We start from the raw sequence: 21291 nt of genomic DNA, 5'->3' as shown, positions 1-21291 counted from the left end.
GAGAACGATGAAGCGGCCACTGGTGGCCAGCTGGCGGATGACAGGGAGGTGGTGGCAGAGGGCCTGGGTGTCGGGGACGAGGTAGGGAGACATTGCTGACTGTGCCTTGGGCTGCTGCAGGCTCCCTTCCAGCTGAGAGACCTCAAGCTGTTGAGAGAAGGCAGGGTCGGGGGGGAGCTGTGTGCGGGCTGGGTTGGGGGAGAATGCTTCTCAAGGTGGCTCTTACGGGACTCCTCCTGCTGCCATTTCCTACGAATGGCTTCAGAGGAAAAGTAGACAGGAACAATGGTTAAGAGGAAGAGAAGGAAAAGAGAAGTAAAGGCAGGACGGGAGCACAAAGGCTCAGTGACCAGTCGCAGTGGGGGGCAGTCTACGAGGCTGAGGGTAGTCAGGGCGAGGTGGAGGGCCACAGCGGGGACTTCAGGCAGCAACAGGTCAGGAGCAGAAGCAGTGCTGGGCCCTGGCTTCCTACCTGAAGTCGAAGCTGGGCCATGTCTCTCATCAGCCTGTTCCGCCGAGCTTCCTCCTGTGCCTACAAAAGGGGGAAAGAAACAGGTGTTAAGCTTGGGACAAGGAGCTGGGGGAATATTCCTTTCTCCAGTGATCAAGAATTCCAAAAGGGATTCCTCAGGTCTGGAATAGGTACAGCCTTATATAAGTCAACTCTCTATTGCTTCTGCTAAGTGAGGGGAAGGTAGGCGTGGGAGCCAAAATACCACTCTGGTGCAATCCGAACACCTCCCATTAGCAGCCCACGCCCCCAGGAAGGAAAGGCGGGGCCAGCACCTGTCTGGTCTCACCTCTGGCCCCCTCATCCTCCCTTCCTCCCAGGGAACACCATTCATGCAACCCCTCACTTTCTGTCACCATCCACCTGCAAACTTCTTCCAAAATCTACAGCTGCAGCCCAGACCTGACCACTCCTGAGTTTGAGAAGTATATACCCAACTCAACAGCCCGATCTGCTTCTCCAAAGCTGCTTCTAATCCTCCCATGTTCCCCAGCTTGCTAAATAAACCACCATCTGTCAAGTCAGAAAGATAACCAGCTTCGACTTTTTCCTCTCAGCCCCAGAAGTTATCAGCCTCCCAGTCCTGTCAACTGTACCTCCTTTAAAAAAAAAAAAAAAAAAATTCACGCACACCCCTTTGCATCCTTCTATTTTCAAAGCACAACCCTAGCCTAAGCCAGTACCCCCAACCTAGACTATTAAAACCACCTTCTTTCTGCTCTCTGCCTCCAACCCATTTTCTCTGCTGACAACCAAAGAAATCTTTCAAAAACCATCTGTGGTCCACCATGGCCCTGACTAAAAGCCCCGTGATGGTTTTCCTTTGTCTTCTAGATGAATATGGTCTAAAGATGAAATTAAGAATGGGGACTTATTCTAGAAGACACGGGGAACCATTAAAGACTCTCTGATGAACAAACTGGCATCATCAGAGTGAGGATTTAAAACAATAACCTGGGATGTAAGCCTCCTCCTGATCATGAGAAGATGCCAGACAAAGCCATGTGAGGGTCACTCCACAGAGCAGCTGACCAGTACTCTTTAGAAGTGTCAAGATCATAAAAGACAAGCAAAGACTGAGGAGACATTAATAATCAAATGTAATGTGGGATCCTCGGGGAAAATAAAAAAAGAGATTTGCAGGAAAACTAGTGAAATCTGAATAAAGCTTGTAGTTGACAGTACTGCACCAATCCTATTTTCTTAGTTTTGGTAATTATACTATCGGTAGGAAGTGTCCACCTCTTACCCCCGTCCAGAGTATCCCCTTTGAGAAACACTGGTAGAGAAAGGAAAGAAGGGATGCGGAAGACCGGGCGATGGGGAACAAGGGGTTCCCTAACCCAAGCAGACATGAGAGCCTGGAGAGCAGAGCAGCGGCCCCCCTGGCCTGTGGAGAAGCTGAGCCCCCAGAGCAGCTTAGAACAAGGACAGGAGCCAGATCTTTCCAATTCCAGGGCCCTGGCTCAGCCGCCCACACCTCCCTCTGACATTCTGTGCATCCTCGCCTATGAAGTGAGGATGCAGGCACCTGAGATGTCGCATGCAAAGCAGCTCTGCACACGGAGAACTCGATACACGATGGGAGGTGGCAGTATGACAAGGAGCCGCTGCTGTCACCACTGGGAGCTGAACCCCTTAGGGTGGAAACCCTGCCTCGGGTGGCGCAGGATGCAGTCCCAGCAGGCAGTGTGGCCTGGCTCCAGAGCGGCCTGTGGGTCCAGCAGCACACCAGAGGGGCTCTCAAGTACTCCCCGCCCCCAGGAGGAGTCTTCAGGAGTTCTAGGCCAAAGGAAATGCCTGCAAACACTCCACATTTTCTGAAGCTGTGTAACTTCCCCATAATTATTTTTGTAAGCCCCCTTGTTTTCCCCTATGGAACAGGAATAAAAGTCTTAACATAAAAAGTTAGTTTTTAACAAAATGTGCTTGCTTTTAACACAGCAAGGAAGGGAGTTTCTGGGGAGCCAGTGCTGCTTCCCATCTGCAGGAAGGGGATGCTCAGAGGTGGGGGAGCCTGTGGATGGGGAAAGGAAGAACACGGGGGAGGAGACTGGCTTGAGATGAGGAAGCCCTGGGCTCACCAGGACACACGGGCTGTGTTTGCTGTGCCAGACACCACCACCCAAATGTGCCGGTGCCACTGAGCTGGGGCAGGACAACACGCCAGGGCTGCACAGGCCCCAGAGCCCGGCTGCTGCCACAAAGCACCAGCACCACAGGACACAGGCCTGTCTTGTCTGCGGCTGTAACTCCCAGGCCTAGGCTACTGATACACAGCAGATTTTCAGTAAATATCTGTAGAACGAACGACTGAATGGGAAAGAAATCACAGAGGCCGCCTCCTACCCTTCGGGGCTCCTGTGGGATGGGAGGTTCCTGCATGGTGTTTGATGCAGGAACCTCAGTCAGGGAGCATTTGCTGAGCACACACACTGCCTAATACAACACGCCAAGTGCCTGACGTTCACTACCATGCCTTAGTCACAACAACCCCATAAAGCTGATTGTACTATTCCTACGTAACTGATGAGGAAACAGGTTTAGCAAGGTTAAGTGACTTGCTCAATTCAGACTGGGAGGTGACAGAAATGGCCCTCAATCCCCAGTCAGTCGAGATCCAGCGGCGGTGCCAGGCTGCCCCTGCTCAAAGCACCTCTCACTCCCCATCTGCCCTTACTTCTCTCCCGGCCCTCTGGTCTCCCCAGGCTCGGTCTCTGTTGCCCTGGCCCCAGTGACCAGGTTCTTCAGTCGAGGGCCACAGCATGTCTGAGCCTCTGGCCGTGGTTTCTCAGTGAGCCTGTGGGAGCAGAGCGGACAGGGAGGGGCAGCCTGACTCACCATGCGGAACTGGGCCTGGGCCTGCTGCAGCAGGCTCTCCTGCTCAGACTGGGCGATGCTGACAAAGATGCCGACCTCTGCGTTGAACTGCAGGATGCTGCCTTGCAAGCGGGCAACGAAGTGGCCAAAGCTGCGTATGCAGCAGATCCGCACGACTGTCTGTGGAGACACGGGAGCCAGCCTGGCTAAGCAGAGTTTGCCAAGCTCACCTGCCCCCGCCAGGGCTCCTTCCTCCTCCCCTCCCCGCCCTCTGCCAGTCCAGCCCCCTCAGCAACACGGGCTCCCTGCAAAGGCCTGAGGTGTGTAGGGAGAAGAGGAGCACTGAGGCCCAGAGCCTGTAGCTACCAGAAAGAGAGGGACCACACAGGGGGAGGAGACTCTGAGAAGGACTGGAGAAGCAGGACTCAGGGCTGAGAAGAGAGACAGCGACAAGGCCACATGCTGGGAGACACGAGACCTGGGTTCTCATGCATCTCTCTCCTCTAGGGCTCGATCCTAACGTGTACAACGAGAGGACAGACTACGTCACCATTTCCAACTTAAGTTCTTGGTCAGCAAAACCCTTCTTTCCCAATCAAACAAAAGTCTTAACCTAGAGTGCTAAAATATAAAACAGAGCATAAAGCCAACCTGCTCTGGCTGGAGAAGGAGAAACCAAAGGGCGTGTGTGTGTGTGTGTGTGTGTGTGTGTGTGTGCGCGCGCCTGTGTGCATGGTGCTGGTACGCCAGTCCACTTGGCTTCCCTCTGCTGCCCCCGGACAGCCCATGTGGTGACACAGACTCAAGGGTGAAAGTCTCTGGACTAAATGGGCAGCACATTCCCATCCAGCTCCAACTTTCTCTGTGTGCTGTTCAGCTTAGAGGAGGCTGGGCTCAGAAGAGAAACGAGATCAACAGAGATTTTAAAGCCCTAATAATTTACTTGTTCTATCCTCTCCAAAAGGTGGGGAAAGGGGAAGATGGCTTGTTCTACAAAGGGAGACACTGTGGATGGACATCCTGCCAAGAATGACAGATGGTTCACTGAGTGAAAAAGGACTCAGAGCTGCAGCCAGGGACATGCTCCATGTCTGGATAGAAGGGGTGCCAGCCTGCCCCCCAGCCCCACCCCCAGCCCGAGCTCCTGCTTTGCTACTGAATCTTCAAAGACAAAGCCTGTGGCACGAGGAGTGCTGGCCTCACCTCCTCTAAGGTGCTGAGCAAGAGCCGAGCTGTATCAAAGCTAAAGCGTCTGTGGGCCGCCCGGAGGGGAGGCAGGTTGCGAAGGGCCGTGTCCTCTGGGAGCAGCAGGCTAGATGGGAGGTCAGGCAGTTCACAGCCTTCAAGCAGCTCCTGGACCTCAGCACACAGGGCCAGGCCTGGGGAGAAAAGAGGACACATGAGGCCCCTGCGCTGTGAGAGCCCCCGGTCGGAGGGACACAGTGCTTCCCTTTGGGAACTCCCAGGCAGGACATACTCCTTGGACAGAAGGTGGGGAGAGATGCAGGGAGGAAAGGAGAGATGGTCCACAGGGCCATCAGGCAGAGATTTAGGAGACCAAAACTGGAAGGGCTAGAGGACCGCTCGGCAAGCACACTCCCTGGTGGCCCAGGCCACCTGCCCACAGTGGGGCAGTGTCCAGGCAGGGAACGAGAGAAGCCCAGACCACAATGACTGCTGTGTGTTAGGGAGGTGACACAGTGAATCGCATTAACCTCCTTACCCTAAGCGCCAGGTTACCAGGGGGGTAGGGGGGTGGGGGGGTCCGTGGCCAGTGAGGGAGAGGGGAAGGGAGGGCAGTGCCAGGGACTCACTCACCAGATTCTTGGAGTTCGCCAGCAGCTGGCAACAGGTTCAACAACACAGACAGGCGGTTCCACAGACTTTGAGAGCTCTTGAGAGAGAGAGACAGAAGAGAAAGTCTTTAGCTGGGGCAGTACTGGAGGCTGGCAGTGAACCAGAGAAGCACTAGATTTGGGAGGCCTAGGGCTATGGTCACATGCCTAAAAGCGTTAACAAAAAAATTAACAAAAGTGGGGCTTACAGAGGACTTGGAAAACAGGAAGGAATGAAGAAGGGGAACCCTGAAGCTTCGGTGAGCTTCATCAGCAGTTGAAGGCTTCATGAAAAGGGAAGGTGTGAAACCACAGGAGGAACTCTCTGGTTCATGGTAATGGAAAAAGCTAGAGCGCTGGAAGAAGCATCTCTCTAGCACAAACTTCTCCTTTCAGCCCTCCAGGTGCACACGGGGCCAGCTCTCTGGGGAAGCGGCCTGTACCGCCGCCATCTTCACTTCACCACCCTCGATGACTAACGGTGACTAACTAGCTGTTTTCAGGCACAAGCACACGCCCCAGGGTGTGCCTGGCCCTGACCTAACTCTCTCTTTGAGGGAAGAGGGCAACTGACAGGGAAAAGGGTCTTCCACAGCAGGCAGGTCTGCTTCTGGAATAAAACCACATTGAGGAAAAGCCTCAGAACACCAGAGGCTTGAGATGAAGACTCTGAACCTGAGAAGGTAAGGAGGCCGCCATCAACCCAGCCAGCCTCCATGGGCGCCCACCTCTGACACTGCTCGCTCCAGCTGCAGAACTCTCTAAGCCACTTCCTTGTCCATAGCAGCTGCGCCTCGTCTGTGCACCCTGTCCCTGCCTAGGCCCATCTCTCTTGTCGCCACGCTGTGCCCTCTCTTTTCTCTGGGTGCTGATGTTTACCTACCAAGGTTAGCCCTTGAACATGTATTTTCACCAACATTACTCACTACAGCCGGCATTATGCCTAGCACTGGGGACACAAAGCCGAATAAGCAGCTTTCTCACTTTCCCAGTCCACAAGACTTGTATCCCAGCCCAGGCCACAGGCTCTTTGAGGGTAAAGGTCATGCCTAAGCCTAGCCTGTAAAAAGCATTAGGATTCAGCACACAACAGGTACTTGACAACACCTTTTGCCTGCCCAGCCCAGCTGAGGGGATTCCCACGCCCCGCTGAGGCTGGCCCAGCCCTCCCCTCACACCCTGGGACCTAAAGAGGGCAGTGGCGTGGGGTGACGCACCTGCGCACACACAACGATGAGGTCGGGGTTGGTCCGCAGCCAGTCCAGGAAGACTTTCACAGCAGGGAGCAGGCCTTCGGCCATCAAGACCTGCAGCTTCTCCTGGATGCTCCGCTCGTTCCGAAAGGAGCGCCCACTGGACTCGCTTCCCTCCGACTCCGAGCCCTCTTCAGAGGCTGGGAGTGGGAGACAGAGAACTGGGATGAGCAACTAGCAGACATACGGCAAGACTTCGGCTCTGAGAGGCGCGTGCGCCCACCTGCCTGGACTCTTCTGAAGAATTCTGACGTGAGAAGAGAGGAATGAGATTCCAGCCTGATTTCTCTAGGTCCACTAACTGATTGCTTTTAAGCCAAGAGCCTCGTGCCTTTTTAAATACGAGCTAATTTGTGAGATCTACAGCTACTCACTCAACTGACATCTATGATGTGCTCATTCTGTGCAAAAGGCAGGGCAGACAGAAAGGAGCTACAGGTAGGGTGAAAAAGGGTACAGAATTTAAAACTACTTCCAGCTCCCAGCTCTGTAAGCCTGCAGGTTAGAACACGACACAGGTCACACTCCACCTCTGAGCATCAGCCTCCTCATTTCTTTTACTCATTCAGTAGTTCCTAAGCCCCAGCACTGTGCCAAGCCCTATGTTTGGTAATGGGGATACAGCAACAGACAAAACATGGACTGCCCTGCCCTCAAAAGGCTCATGGTACTGGTGGGCACACATACAAGCCAACGGACATCATCACTTGAATGGGAAAGTGCTGGAAGCTGTGGAGGTATAGAAGCTACAGGAGACCACAGGAAGCTGACCCTCGGAGGACTCCCACACCAAGTGATTCATAAGGCAAAATCTAGAAGGCAAGTGAGAATTAGCCAAGCAACACACTCAGAGCAAGGGAGGGAAAGCATGTTCCAGGATAAAGGAGCATTGCACAAAAGCTTAGTGGGACAGCATTCAGAACAGGGATGATGACTCTCCCACCACAAGACTGCCGTGGGAACTTCCCTGGGGGTCCAGTGGTAAAGACTCAGTGCTTCCAATGTAGGAGGCACGGGTTCAATCCTTGGTCAGGGAACTAAGATCCCACATGTCACAAGGTGTGGCCAAAAAAACCAAAAACACAAAACAACAACAACAAAAAACTCGTAAGAAAAAAAGACTGCTGTGAAAGTTAAATAAGCCAAGACCCTAAAAGTGCAGCCTGATGCTTGCACAGTGTAGACGCCACAAACGCTCGTGGCCGCTCACCAGGTGCTCCCTCTGCACCTCAGGGGAAGGCCCTCAGAAGAAATGTCTTGTTCCAATCTACCTGCCCTCCTAGTGGGTGCTGGATTTTCTAGTTTCCAGGAGCCCTGGCAGCACCTGGGATAGCACAGGAGAAGTTGTTGCTACAGTGTTGTGTGGGGAGGAAAACCCCAAACCCACAGGGCAAGGTGGGAATGGGAGGAGAATAGGACCACAAAATCAGCTGGGAGTTGAGAATGACCAAGTGAGCAGGAGAGGGGATCTCCAGGGAAAAGCTCCTGGGCCACACTACAGGCAGAGGCTGGAAGCAAGGCAGCAAGGGTAGGGATGAGAAGTACTCGGAGAAAAGAGCAGCCTCTCTCAAGTGAGTGCTGACAGTACATAGGTGTGGACCCGCAGGACAATGGAGAGAGGCCCACATACCTGGCTCTGAAGGCTTGTCCACATCTCCATTGACACAGCGCCTGAGGGTGGCCGAGACGGGTGCTTCAGTGGTGGGCTGGAGGAGCAGGTTGCTGAAGGTGGGGGCCAGTCGGAAGCAGCGTTTGGTCTGGAACATCTGGGTGGACATGGCTTGTAGATTGCTGGCAATGCTGGCCTCGCTGGGGCCCAGAGGCCCATTGAGGGATTCAGGAGCCTCTGACCTGGCCCGAGATGGCTCCAGGGCTGGGGACCGTGTCCCGTCCTCATCCTCCATATCTTCCAGGTCTGATCGGGACTCTTGACTGTTCATTTCTGAATCTGTCTCAGCGTCAAAAGCTGTTCCCCCACCTTCAAGACTCTTGTCGGAGCCACTGTCCGAGCCCTCACTGGCCCGGGCCGAGTCATGGCTTGAGTCCGAGTCAAAGCCTTCACTCAGGTCACTGTCATCACCTGCTTTGGGTGGGTGGCGGCGGCGGCGGAGGCAGGAGAGGCGGGAGAACTTCCGACTCTTTCTGACCTCACCCTCTGGAGGTACTACAGGAGGAGGCTCAGGCCCCGGCTCCTCCTCCTTCTCCAAGGGTTCCCTGGACTCCGGTTCATCTGTGGAAAGAGGAGGGTCAACGCTGGGACACTGGCAGGCGTTGACAGCCCCCACCCCGCCACACCTGTGTTCCCCTCCCAGGATCCCCACACCCCATGCTAACCTTTCCACAGCCACAACCCCCCCATCCCTGTACCTGTGCCATCGCTCTGGAACGCCGGGACGGGATTCTCGCCCTCTTCCAGCTCAGCTTGCAGCCGGATGTTGACGTGATTGACGAGGTGGGAGAAGAGGGCCAGGGTGAAGGCAATGGCTGCACTGTACTGCTTGGATCCTAAACCCAGGAAAGCCAGTGTTAGGGGCTAATGGCCCTGAAGAGTAGGAAGCACCATTAATTCCAACCTCATCTCACCTGTTCTCAACTCTCCCAAGGATTTAATTACCTCTAAAAACTTTCTCTAAGGTAAAAAAAGATTTCTCAGGTCTCTGCACTCCCACCATGTAATGTGCAATGTGTCAGCTCATCCTGCTTCCTCTTGTCCCACCTCATCCTGCCCAGCTCTGATGTGTTCACACAGGCCCCTCCCCAGCATGTTCACACCCAGTCCCATCTCTCCCTCCCTTCCATCCAACCTTGCTCTACATATACCTCTGGCAGAAACTAACTGCCCCCGGCCCCACTGCCACCAAGTCTGAATTCCATCTGGATCAACAGTTAAGCATCTCAACCACTGTCTGCCTTGGTCCCAGACAAGGGTGCATGTATCTGTGCGTGTGGGAGGGTGGAGGGGGTGGGAATATGCTGTTGCCTTTGTTTGTTCACTAGGAGCTCCTTCAGGGCTCTCTCCTACAGGCAGAGACACAGGTAGTGAAGGGACTACTTGTGGAAGCTACTTTATGGATAAGGAGCTGCAGAAAAGGGTAGTGAGGATCCCAGAAGCCAGTGGGAGAGAAAAGAGGGACATAGGGAGAGTTACCTGCTCTCTTCAAGCTGTGCACCCCCATAAGGCAGATGATGACCATTTGAAAGATGAGAAGATCCGGGAGGAAAGCATATCCACTCTCATACTCCTCCTCATCCTCACTGGCCAGGCTGAGGTTGGGTGAGGAGGGCAGGTAGAAGAGACAGAGGTTGAAGTCCTCCAGGACTGACTGGCAAAGTGATGTCAGCTCTGAGTCCACGGAGCTGTGGAAGCGCAGGAGTAATGGGAGGTCAGTGATGGGGGCTGAGGCAGGCACAAAGAGCTGGGAATACAGGATTCAGAGAAAAGACTATGGGATCCTACAAGGGAGACTTCAGAGAGGAGGAGGGGGACTCAGTGCTGGCTGATCTCTAAAGCAGACAGAATAACACGGGAAGGGCAGACATACAGTGGAAGGGATGTGGGTGGGCTTCCCATTCGGCCATTCCTTCAACTTCCAGTAAGCGCCTAATCTGCCAGAGGGTGAGCCACCCAGAGAATGGGCATGGAACCTAGGGTGAGACAGTGAGGGATGCCGAGAAAGGACTAACCAGCTCAAGAATTTCCAATTGAGAGACAGAATTCACCAGCCCCCGCCCTCCTCTCCAAGTCCCCTGCCATAAAGGAGCCACTGTGGACGGGGCTCCCAGGACACAGTTCTTGCTCACACTCTCTTCTACTCACCTGCTTTTGGGCTGCAGGAGGCTTTGCAGATACATAAAGTTCACCAGCAACCTCTTAATGTCTTTACATCTGAAATAAGAGGAGCCCAAGGTAGATGGCGAACAGCTCCCTGTGGTCCTACTGCACAAACTGCAGGAAGACCCCCTCTTCCCACAGGCCCCGCTCACCGCTTCTTGCTGGGAGAGAGTTTCCGAGTCTCACACTTCTTCAGCTGGTGGTACATTTTTGCTGCCTTGTCATACAGCCGCTTGAGGTTTCCATAGGCCCCCTCAAAGGACACTTCCGACTGAATGCTGAAGGAGACAGAGGTGAGGTACTGAGTCTTGGCAGAGGAGGAGAGGGGAAATGTCAGTTTTCCAGGGATTTAGGAAGCACTGTTTTTCTTTTAAATATTTATTTCTGTACTTAGCTGCGCCAGGTCTTAGTTGTGGCGTGTGAGATCTAGTTCCCCAACCAGGGATCGAACCTGGGCCCCCTGCACTGGGAGTGTGGAGTCTCAGCCACTGGACCATCAGGGATGTCCCAGGAGCACTGTTTCTAGTAAATACAGGCTGCCCCCAGCCGCCTCTTTCACATACAGACTGAGGGTGAAAACTATCTTTCCTAATAAAACCACACACATACAACTTTCAGATTAATCAGAGTAATGATGACATCTGTATCTCCTCTGCATCCAGATATGGGACAATTAATCCCATTCCATGTTACAAACATAACTTAGTCACCATCGCTGAAATACACTATTTTTCATCTTTTTAAAAGCAGAGCACTTAATAGGTGGCATTTAACAAGCATTAAGGGTATTTACATATTCTATTTTAGTTAATCTTCACAATATTCATTCAAATGCAAATATATACTGAGCACCCCACTCTGTCAGGCACTGCACCCTCCTACTGCCCACATGTACAGACAAGGGAATGAAGCCTGAGAGATCGAGTATAATGCAAAGGCCACACAGCTAAACACAGTACCGCTCAGTCTCCAACCCCGACCTCCCTACCACAAAGACTAACAGCATGCTATACTTTTTTAAAATGTCTTGTTGTTTGAAATGTCTTTTAAAATTTTTTTATTATTTTTTTTTTTTCCTCTGGTCATGCCCCATGGCATGTGGGATCTTAGTTCCCCAAATAGAGATTGATTCTGTGTCACTGGACCACCAGGGAAGTCCCTGAAACATCCTTTAACTATAAAAAGCAAGGTATAGAAAAGAAGAAATACATGTTAGAGGTGAATGAAATACAGCTATTCATTTTTTGATATTCCTCCCACTGAGAAGTGGGTTCTATGTTACCTTCCTTTCAACCTTGGCAGGGGGGTGGGGGTGGGAAGCAACGACCATTGAAAAGCTTTGGCCGAGAACGCATTGTAGGAGTGACGCCACCAGTTTCCAGGCCCAGGCCTTAAGAGACGGGCAGACCCTAGTTTCATGTTTCTTGGGTCATTATTTGCTGTTGGGAGTCCTGAGCCACTATGTAAGAAGTCCATCTACCTTGAGGAAGATACCACATGGAGAGGCCCCAAGACTAAAAGGAGAGGGAAAGGGGTCCAGATAAGCCAATTCTCCAGGCACATCACACACCAGACCAGCCGAATACCACTGCCTGACCCTAGACAGTGCCACCAGGAGGAAGACTGCCAGACTGACCCTAGGCAAATGCCTAACCCACAAAACACGAGATATAACTGTTTAGGCATCGTAGAAGAGGACCTTAGTGGGCACCTCCCAAACCTGGATGTACTTGGCTCTCTGCAAGTGACTCACCCTAAATCATAATTATGAATGTGATACGGGATCCAGGACAAGAAAGGGGGGCATTCCCTGGAAGGCATACAAGGAATGGGAAAGATTCAATGGGAGGGTAGAAACCTGGTAATCATATGTAAGAATAAATACACAAATAATAAATGCAGGAGAAGGTGGAAAAAGCTAACCCCGTTACACCGTTGGTGGAAATGTAAAGTGGTGCAGCCGTTATGGAAAACAGTATGGGATTCCTCAAGAAACTAAAAACAGAATTGCCTCATGATCCTGCAATCCCACTCCTGGGAGTATACCCAGACAAAACAGTAAGCCAAGCAGACACACGCACCCCGGTGCTCACGTGCGCGCACACTAGGTTGTCCTGGCTGTGCTTAACTCTGCGGAACCCCAGGCACTGTAGTCTGCCAGGTTCCTCTGTCCGTGGGATTCACCAAAAAAACGCAAGAACATTGGAGTGGGCTGGCATGCCTTTCTTCAGGGGATCTTCTTGATCCAGGGATCAAACCCACACCTCTTACTTCTCCTTCATTGGCAGGTGGGTTCTTTACCACTGGTGCCATGGCAGCACTATTTACAACAGCCAAGTCATGGAAACAACATAAATATCCATCTACAGCTGAATGAATAAAGACAGGGCACACATATATTATACTATGTAACGGCCTACTACTCAGTCATAAAAAAAGAATGAAATAATGCTATTTGTAGCAACATGGATGGAACTAGAGATTATCATGCTCAATGAAGTAAGTCAGAAAAAGACAAATGCCATAGGATACCACCTGTATGTGGAACCTAAAATATGCCACAGATGAACGTATCTGTGAAACAGAAACAGACTCACAGACCTAGAGAAGGGAGTTGTGGTCGCCAAGGGGAAGGTGGGGGAGGGATGGACTGGGAGTTTGGGGTTAGCAGATGCAAAGTATTGTATACAGAATGAATAAACGAGGTTCTCCTGTACAGCACAGGCAACTATGCTCAGCATCCATCCTGTGATAAACCATAAGGGAAAAGACTATAAGAATGTACAGGACTTCCCTGGTGGTACACGGGATAGCAATCTGCCTGCCCAGGCAGAGCATATGGGGTTTGATCCCTGGTCCAGGCATTTGTAGCTTCCACATGCTACAGGGCAACTGTGCCCTTGTGCCCCAACTACTGAGCCCACACGCCTTAGAGCCTGTGAGCCACACGACTGAAGCTCACGCGCTCCAGGGTCCAAGAGGCACACCTACTGAGCCCACATCTGCAACTCCTGAAGCCCACGCGCCGAGAGCCTGTACCCCACAACCGGAGAAGCCACCGCAACGAACTGTCCAGGCACCGCAACTAGGGAAGCCTGCTCGTGGCGACAGACCCAGAGCAACCAAAAGTAAAATTTTTAAAAAGGTATATATAACCGAATCACTTTGTTGTACAGGAGAAATTAACCCAACATTGTAAATCAACTATACTTCAATTAAAAAATAAATAAAAATACAGTGCCTGATCTAGAAAAGGGCAAATATTTATTGATACTGAAAAAAGGTTTCCTTGACCAGGTGAATCAAGGACCACAGCCTGGAATTCTACGGCAGAATTAGGTATCGTAATTTACACTTCAGTAGTCGATCATTTAAGCTATAAGACCACCTTACTCCCTTTGGGCCTTGAAAGCCAATTCACTATGTAACTACCGAGACTGCTTTGGCTTCTCAGGTAGACGCTGGCCCTCATGAGGTGGCAACAGTGCGCTTCCCGGCAGTCCACGTCTCACTAAACTTTAATCAAAGCCTTTTCACTTACCTGTCAGTCTCACGTGCATTTGGTTACGGTGACTCAGTAAACTAAGTCTAACCAACTGTGGGTGCCCTGAAAAAACTGTGTTTTGTTGTTGTTTTTTAATTCTAAGAAATAAGAATGAGATCCAGGGAAGCAGTAATCCACCCTGCTAAACTGATCCCCCCATGCTGTCTGTCATGCCTGTCACTTCATGACACTAAAGCTCTACAATTTGAAGTTCTTGTCAGAGGTTACTTTGGTACGATTTTACCAACTGCATCCAATTTATCTCCTTCTTCGGGAAGGTAGCTACCCTGTTAGCTTTCATGATAGCAGACAGCTACATGAGCTGCCCAAGTGCCTACAAATCCAGGCGGCTGTGCGAAAAGCAGTGGGGCTGCCAGGAAGCAGGGTCCCTGAGGAGGCTCCCCCAGCCTCACCATTCTCCCATCTGTCTTCCTCAGGAGCTAGAGAAGGGAGAACGGAAAGAGAGGACAAAGCAGGAACTGTGCAGACGTGAGAGCTGGGAAAGAGCTGCCAAACACTCACCAGCGCAGGTAGCAGTACATGGCTTCCACATTATAGTACTTGCTGCCTGCAAGGGTGCCCAGCTGGTTGAAGGGCATTCCTGGAGAGAAAGAGGAGTCACACAGTCTGTGGCCACAACACTCACTGAAAGCTGCCGGCCCAACCCATGCTGAGCATCAGAGAACTCATGTGGAGAACAGTGGCTCTGCAGGAGACACTGGTCTCTCAGGTGGTCAGCAGCTAATCCTGTTCCCCCAGAGGGTTAATGATTCCACACTCACGTCCTACCAGTCTAATCCCACCTGGCCCTCAGGGACTCAGCACTGACGGGTGCGACTCCTTCAACAGCAGCTGTGGCTCTTCCAACACTGACTCAACTCCTGGAACCCTCTCATCTTGGCTCAGTCTCTTGCCTTTGAGTTCTCCTTCTGACATGCTAGTCCCCATCTCTTCCTGTAATTTAGCCTCATCTCTTCCCTCACTGTGCCTCCATAGTGGCAGCTGAAGCACAGTCTCCTCTTTCTACAGAGACACCAGACATGAGGAAGCCATCTTCTTTCCCTTCTTTTCTACCTCCTTCCCTCTTAGTTCAAGACTCTCCCATTTCTCTTCCTCTTCCACCATCTTCTGAGTGTGTGTTACTTGGGAAAGAATTCAGAACCAAGGTGAAGTATGAAAGAACTGAGTGAGGAGGACCTAGGGGGAAGTGAGTATACCTGCCTGCCATCTCAACACTGTTTTCCTCTTAGAAAATGCTGCTGGGTTGGGAGGCCCCAGTGGGGAGTCCACTTACCAATCTGAGGAGCTACTGACAGGGCTTGGTAGTAAAATCTCTCAGCTAGCAGCTCAGTGTCTACGCCAGCTAGTTCATTCTGATACCGTGCTGTAAGGAGGGGGAGGAAGAAAAGAAATACGATAATTCCATGCTTCAGAAAACACCTCCCCTAGTTTGGAAGTCCACTCTAGAGAGCTGTAATAGGAGCCTGGGAGGAAGATACCTGAGCTAGAAGGCAGGCTGTTTGGGTCTCTGGCACAGTTGGAAGTCTACATGACTATGGGCAAATTGTTCAACTCTCACTTCCTTGCTGGTAGGTCCAAAACGTAAAGAATATTTAGTGTTTGTAAAGAGGCTCTTCTTGATTATCTCTTCCCAAGGAAGGGGAGCTACAGCATATATTAATGCTTGAAATGACTTCTGATATTTGGTTCTGGAATTCAACTGCTCAGTTCTAGAGAGAAGACATTACTAATGACACTAGGTCAATCTACTGTGAAGCAGCTGATTCTGTGTGTGTGCACACATGTGCCTGCATCTGCTCACTCATGTTCTACTTTTTTCAACCCTATGGACTACAGCCCACCAGGCTCCTCTGTCCATGGAATTTTCCAGAAAAGAATACTCGAGTGGGTTGCCATTTCCTCCTCCCTTCTCGACACAGGGACCTGCACAGTCAGACGGACTCTTTACCACCTGGGAAGCCTGATTCTCCCCGTGCCCCCACCTGTAAAGGGTTCAGGAGTGGGATAAGGGCAGGGAGAGGCACCTCAGGTCAATTACAGATAATGCATCCAAAAGCCACACACCAGGAGCCTAACAGGACTACAGGTCTTTGTCTATCAGGATTAGCGACTCAGGAGGCATAAAGCAAGAGTCCTTTTCCATTCTGAGAAACATACTTCAGGTAGGTAAGTCCTCCCTGAGGTCTAACCGTAATTCCCCTAGGAATCTATGAAGAAAAAGAAAACTCCAAAAGAGGACATCAAATTAAAACCTTCCGAACTTACTACTAAAACCAGGTTATCACCCTGACTTTCTTAAAGCACAAAGACATTTTCCCCTTCTTCTTGCATTCACTCATCCTTTCTGACTCATGGAAGAACAGTGAAGAGAAAGAAACAATAAACAGACTGGAGGGAAAAAGTTATCAGAGCCCAAACTACTCCTCCTGCCCTCCAGTCGCTTAAAGGGTGGTACCAACAATTTGAACAGCTGGAGCCTGTCCTGGAGCCCCAAACAGAGACAAATGAAAGGTTCTGATTCTTACACAAATCCCCCAGGTACACCAGACATCGGTGGCATGCCATCTGTGCCCAATCCATCTCCTTCCCTGAGGCAGACACTGGCTTCTTGCATCCTGAGAAAGAGAGAGAGAGAGGTTTATAAGCGCATTCTTCTGATCTTACCTCTGGAAAACACCTTTCCTAGGTGGAGAATGGAGATCAAGAACCCAGGTCTAGTTCTGGAGCCCAGCCTTATGGGGCAGAGATGACGCCCATCCAAGACACAGGCTCACAGGTGGACAGAGGTAGGGACAGAGGCTCCTGGGTAGAAGTCATTCACAGGACAGGAAGGAACTGGAAGAGACGGTCTAGGGTCCTCAACCTAGGACAGCTGCCTGGGGAAAGGTCATGTGAAAGCTCATCACAGGAAGGTTACTAGAAAGGAAGAAGAAGTGAAGTCAAGTGTAAGTATGTGGGTGCCTTGGGGAGCTACTCCCCACCTAAGGGTATAAAGTTTGGGTAAAGATGGGAAACTTGCCTAGGAAGAATGGCATATAGATGAGGCCAAAGGAAATGCTGCCTTCTGCCTGGCGGAGGAGGTCACGGAGAAGGCAGCCTGTTGAAGAGCCCATCCGTGGAGGAGACTTGTCTGACCTGAGGACAGGTGGTGGCCAGAGCCACAGACGCCTGGGCTCTCACTGCTCCCTTTACCCAGGCAGCCCTGGGACTTCAAAGCGCTTCAGCTATTTGGGAGGCAGTTCTCCTATGTGCTAGGTACTGATCTAAGTGTATCACAAGGCCAACTGAAGTGATCCTCAAGGCAACCCCAAGGGGTAAGTTACTCTTATTACTTCCATTTTACAGTTAAATCAAAGTCACATAACAGGTAAGTGACAGAGTTGGGATCCAAATGACAATCTGGCTCGAGGCCATCCATGTATCCCTTGCACTTTGCAGACACTCTCCTAGGTATGCAGCTCCCATTCTGAGAAGCCCTCCCCAATATTTACTATAGAGACGTTGCTGAGTTGGCTGAATGAGAAATATCTGTAAGGAGATAAAGTTGTTTGGGGAAGTAATTCTTTGAAATAAGGGTTCGTCATCTTCATTCAGGCTATGGACCCTCCTGGCAATCTCATATGACACCTATGAATTCTGCCTTGGACTAACATTGCTTTATTTTTGGCCATGCAGCTTGCAGGATCTTAGTTCCCTGACCAGAGATCGAACTCAGGGTCCCGGCAGTGAAAGTGCTGAGTCCTTACCTCTAGGCCACCAGGAAACCCTCCATTGTTTTGTTCTTAAGTGTTTCAAATGGATAAAACAGAGTGCCTTCTGATCAGAGAATGCTGCCACACAGTGGCACAGACATAACCTCCATCTCTGACCCAGAATGTCTTTCTGCTGGTGAGGGGAGGGGCAGGGGGCTGGGGGAGGGCAGGAGGTATGAAGAGCAAGGGGAGTTGGAGGAAGCAGGAAGAGGGAAGAAGCTCCAAAGGATAGTCAAACTGAAGAGAAAACCATCAACTAGAGAAGGAGGTAAACCATAGCTCCAGTACCTCAGAAAATAAAGAAGAGATTTGCACTATCTTGAAAGACTGTCCATGATTTTCCCAATATTTCTAAATACTGTAGTAATTTCATCAAATACTAGGAAACAATTTCTAAAATTAAAAGAAAGTGCCAGTCAAATCCAACTGGGAGAAAAAAAAATGCTATCAATATCATCTTCCAGTGCCAGACTTCCTCTAGATCATTCCATCCCTCCCACTGGCTCTACATCAGTCTATAACCCCAAACTAAAGAGGCCTCTCTCTTTCCTTAAGATCTTTACCCCAACTCACATGCTTATTTGGTTAAATCCAAATTTCATGAAGCATTTGTATGTCTTCTAGAATCTTCACAGCCTGGCTGGGTCACAAGGTACATAGATACTGAGGGATAAGAATGCCAAAGTAGAAACAAACCAACTTGCTCCTCCAGCCCACCTTTCAGATTTCACTGACCTATGAGGGGGTCGGTGACATGGGTCCAGTCGATGCAGCATTGCAGTTCCAGCTGGTAGTGAGACTGGATATAGAGAAGGAGATGCTGGTAGAAGCCAATACCAGCAACCAGGTGTGTCCTGTAGGCACATTCCAAGGTACTCCGGCTGTGGATATGCTGGAGATAGGGAAAAAGAAGGGGCCAGTTAAGCAGCAAGATCAGAGTTCTGCTCCCCTGTCCCTAATCTTATTTATCTCACTGAAGAAATAAACATATCTTTTTGGCTCTGGAAACTGGATAAAGTCTGGAACTTTATCCACCTCTCCTCTTACTCACGAGTCAACCCTATACCCTTAGATCTCCTTCTCTGGTCTCCTACCTGGGGTCAGGCTCCCCTCCTCTCCTAATCCTAATTCTATATGACTTCCTCCCTCCTTTCTATCACTTCCTTGATATCGCTACCTACAGCCATGCTCTGGGCCAGTTGCCTAGCTTTCTTTTCATTCCTTAGCTTCCCCTCTTTAGACAAACTTCTTTCCAAGCTCTATGACCTCCCCTTGAAAAGCCAAAGTTGCTCAATTGTGTCTGACTCTTTGTGACCCCATGGACTGTAGTCTGCCAGGCTCCTCTGTCCATGAAATTCTCCAGGCCAGAATACTAGAGTGGGTAACCATTCCTTTCTCCAGGGGACTCTTCCCAACTCAGGGATCCAACCCAGGTCTCCTGCACTGCAGGGAGATTATTTACTATCTGAGCCACCAGAGAAGCCCTCCACTTACCTTTTTGTTAGTCTTGATAAGCTGGATAACTTCGTAGTATACCTTTCTCCACAGTAGCTCCTCAGCCTTCCTCCCATAGTCCACCGGGTGCAGGAACATAAGCTTGACGCAGAGCTCACGCAGCCTATGAGGATGTAGAGAAGCCTGAGAGGGACTGGCCATCCCTTCGTGCGGGACACAAGAACTGAGGGCAAGAAGGCACCTGCCAACACCCCAACTGACAGACATCTGTGTCTCCCATTAGACATCCAGGCCCACTCAGTAGGACACAAGACAAGCAGTCCTAGAAGGCAGTGGAGCCCCAAGATACAGGCAGGAGCAGTAAGAATCTTAACAATCTTCATCTTCTTCCCTTGCACCATTCTCTCCTTTCTACTCAGCCTCTGTATCTCTTTCTTTCTTTCCTTATGCAGTAGAGTCAACTCCCCCAACTCAAACACCACTCTAATGGCACCGGTCTGTTAGATATAGAAGCTGCAGAAAGTGAGGGATCCCCTCTCCCCCTTAGGAAGGCCAGATATGTCACAGACCATTTATGTACCATGAAGTCAGGAGATAAGAGAGAATATGTCTGTATATGACAGGGTTTCAGGTGTAGAGGAAAAGAGAAACTCTAAGGACGTGTATAGAGTCTCAGCTTACTTGTTCCTCAGGCTAATGTTCTCCGGTTTGAACACTTCTTGATAAGCGGTTTTGTTGCAAAGGATGAGGTCAAGTCGATGCACAGCCTCCACCACAGCCCTGCAGGGAATCACAGGCAAACAACCCTTGAGCCATGTATATGGTCCATATACTAATCTTACAGGAAAAGCTACAGAATTAGGGGTAGGGAAACCAAATGGCTGCAGGTTGAGCTCCATTCAAAACAAGATGAACAGAGCCTCCATCTTGATACACCCACCCCCTCAGAAGATGTCTGGCAATGCTGAAGACATTTTTGATTGTCACAACCCTGGGGAGGGGAAGGAGAGGCGCTGCTATTGGCATTTAGTGTGCGCTGCTAGACACCCCACAATACACGGGACAGTCCACCATCGTAACTATCATGCTGCCAACACTGTCAAGGTAGAGAAACTCTGTGATATGGGAAGGCAGGCTCTCTCAATGGAAAGGGCATAGGCTCTGATGCCAGGCAGAAAATCTAGGGTTTGAATCTGGCTGTGTCTTACTAACTCTATAGTTTTGGGTGAAATTACCTAACCTCTTTAAGGCTTAGTTACCAATTTATAAAAATGGAGATAAGAGTAGTTACCTCAAAGGGCTGTTGTGAAGAGTAAATGAAATAATTTAAATACAGCATTGGTATATAGTGAGCATTTGATATATACTGGTGAAATGAATTATTATTATTAAAAGGCTGGCTTATTATCAGATATAAAGGAAAAGCATTCCTAACATAAAATTCCGTTCTGCAATAATGGGGTAAAAGAAAGGGGAATGAGAGTGTCCCTGAAGTTCCTAAAGTCTCCTGGATTCTGCTGAAGCAAACAGTTGTTTTAATATAGAGTACAGTCTCTAGAATCAGACAGCCTGGGTTCAAATCCTAGCTCTACTTCCTACCAGTTATACAGTCCTGGGTCAAATATTTAACTTCTTTATCTCAGTTCTCTCATCTATAAAATGGGATTAGTAACATCACTTATTTTATGCAAATTAAATTAATTAATACATAAAGCATTCATAACAATGCCTTGTACACAGTAAGTGTTTAGTAAGTGTTGGTTTTCATCCTGAGGATACTCCAGGCCTTAAGAGAAAAATTCAGGGCAACTCTGCAATGGATGGCCAAGAGGTACCTAAGTAAGTATCATCTCTGGAAGGGAAAAACCCAGAGGATGACAGACAGCAGCTGTGAGAACAGATGAATCAGGCACTGCTCTTGGACACAAAACAACCGAAAAATAGTGAGTTACAATTCCTAAAATAGTCCAAAATGGATTCAGAATACTGAAACGTGCTCCTGGGCCAGGAAAAGTGGGCCACAGCAGGCTAGCATCTTGTGGTGGCTCAGTCGGCACCCCTAAAAGCTGTCCTGTACTTGGGAAGTGATCACCAACACCCAGCTGAGTGGGTAGGATGGTAATCAAGGCCTTCTCAAAGACAATCTTAAGAGCCCAGCATTTCTCCAAACACCTCCTGGGCTGCCTAGAGATGGAAGCCAAGCTCTTTTAGCCAGCCAGGCTCTCAATGCCAAAGGCAGCACCAGGCGGCCATCAGTGATATGCCAGT

At 50.2% G+C, this 21291-nt stretch overlaps 1 protein-coding gene across 1 annotated transcript in view; it reads right to left on the bottom strand.

Annotated features, from left to right (window-relative positions):
* SMG5 (SMG5 nonsense mediated mRNA decay factor) overlaps positions 1 to 21291 on the bottom strand; it is a 27862-nt gene that overhangs the window by 4217 nt on the left and 2354 nt on the right. The window contains exons 2-18 of the mRNA XM_010838237.1: positions 19705 to 19803; positions 19063 to 19186; positions 18304 to 18460; positions 16342 to 16431; positions 15090 to 15179; positions 14318 to 14396; positions 10404 to 10529; positions 10237 to 10305; positions 9568 to 9776; positions 8787 to 8924; positions 8050 to 8649; positions 6384 to 6559; positions 5150 to 5225; positions 4535 to 4710; positions 3353 to 3511; positions 473 to 532; positions 2 to 147 (exon numbers count right to left, since the gene is read on the bottom strand). Of these exons, the coding sequence (XP_010836539.1) occupies positions 2 to 147; positions 473 to 532; positions 3353 to 3511; positions 4535 to 4710; positions 5150 to 5225; positions 6384 to 6559; positions 8050 to 8649; positions 8787 to 8924; positions 9568 to 9776; positions 10237 to 10305; positions 10404 to 10529; positions 14318 to 14396; positions 15090 to 15179; positions 16342 to 16431; positions 18304 to 18460; positions 19063 to 19186; positions 19705 to 19803 (2574 nt within the window). The remainder of the gene's footprint in view (position 1; positions 148 to 472; positions 533 to 3352; positions 3512 to 4534; positions 4711 to 5149; positions 5226 to 6383; positions 6560 to 8049; positions 8650 to 8786; positions 8925 to 9567; positions 9777 to 10236; positions 10306 to 10403; positions 10530 to 14317; positions 14397 to 15089; positions 15180 to 16341; positions 16432 to 18303; positions 18461 to 19062; positions 19187 to 19704; positions 19804 to 21291) is intronic.

Source organism: Bison bison, unplaced genomic scaffold (assembly GCF_000754665.1).
Source record: "Bison bison bison isolate TAMUID 2011002044 unplaced genomic scaffold, Bison_UMD1.0 scf7180017864093, whole genome shotgun sequence".
Taxonomy (NCBI): Eukaryota; Metazoa; Chordata; class Mammalia; order Artiodactyla; family Bovidae; genus Bison; species Bison bison.
Note: the sequence above shows the minus strand (reverse complement) of the source record. Positions and strands in the feature narration are given on the sequence as shown.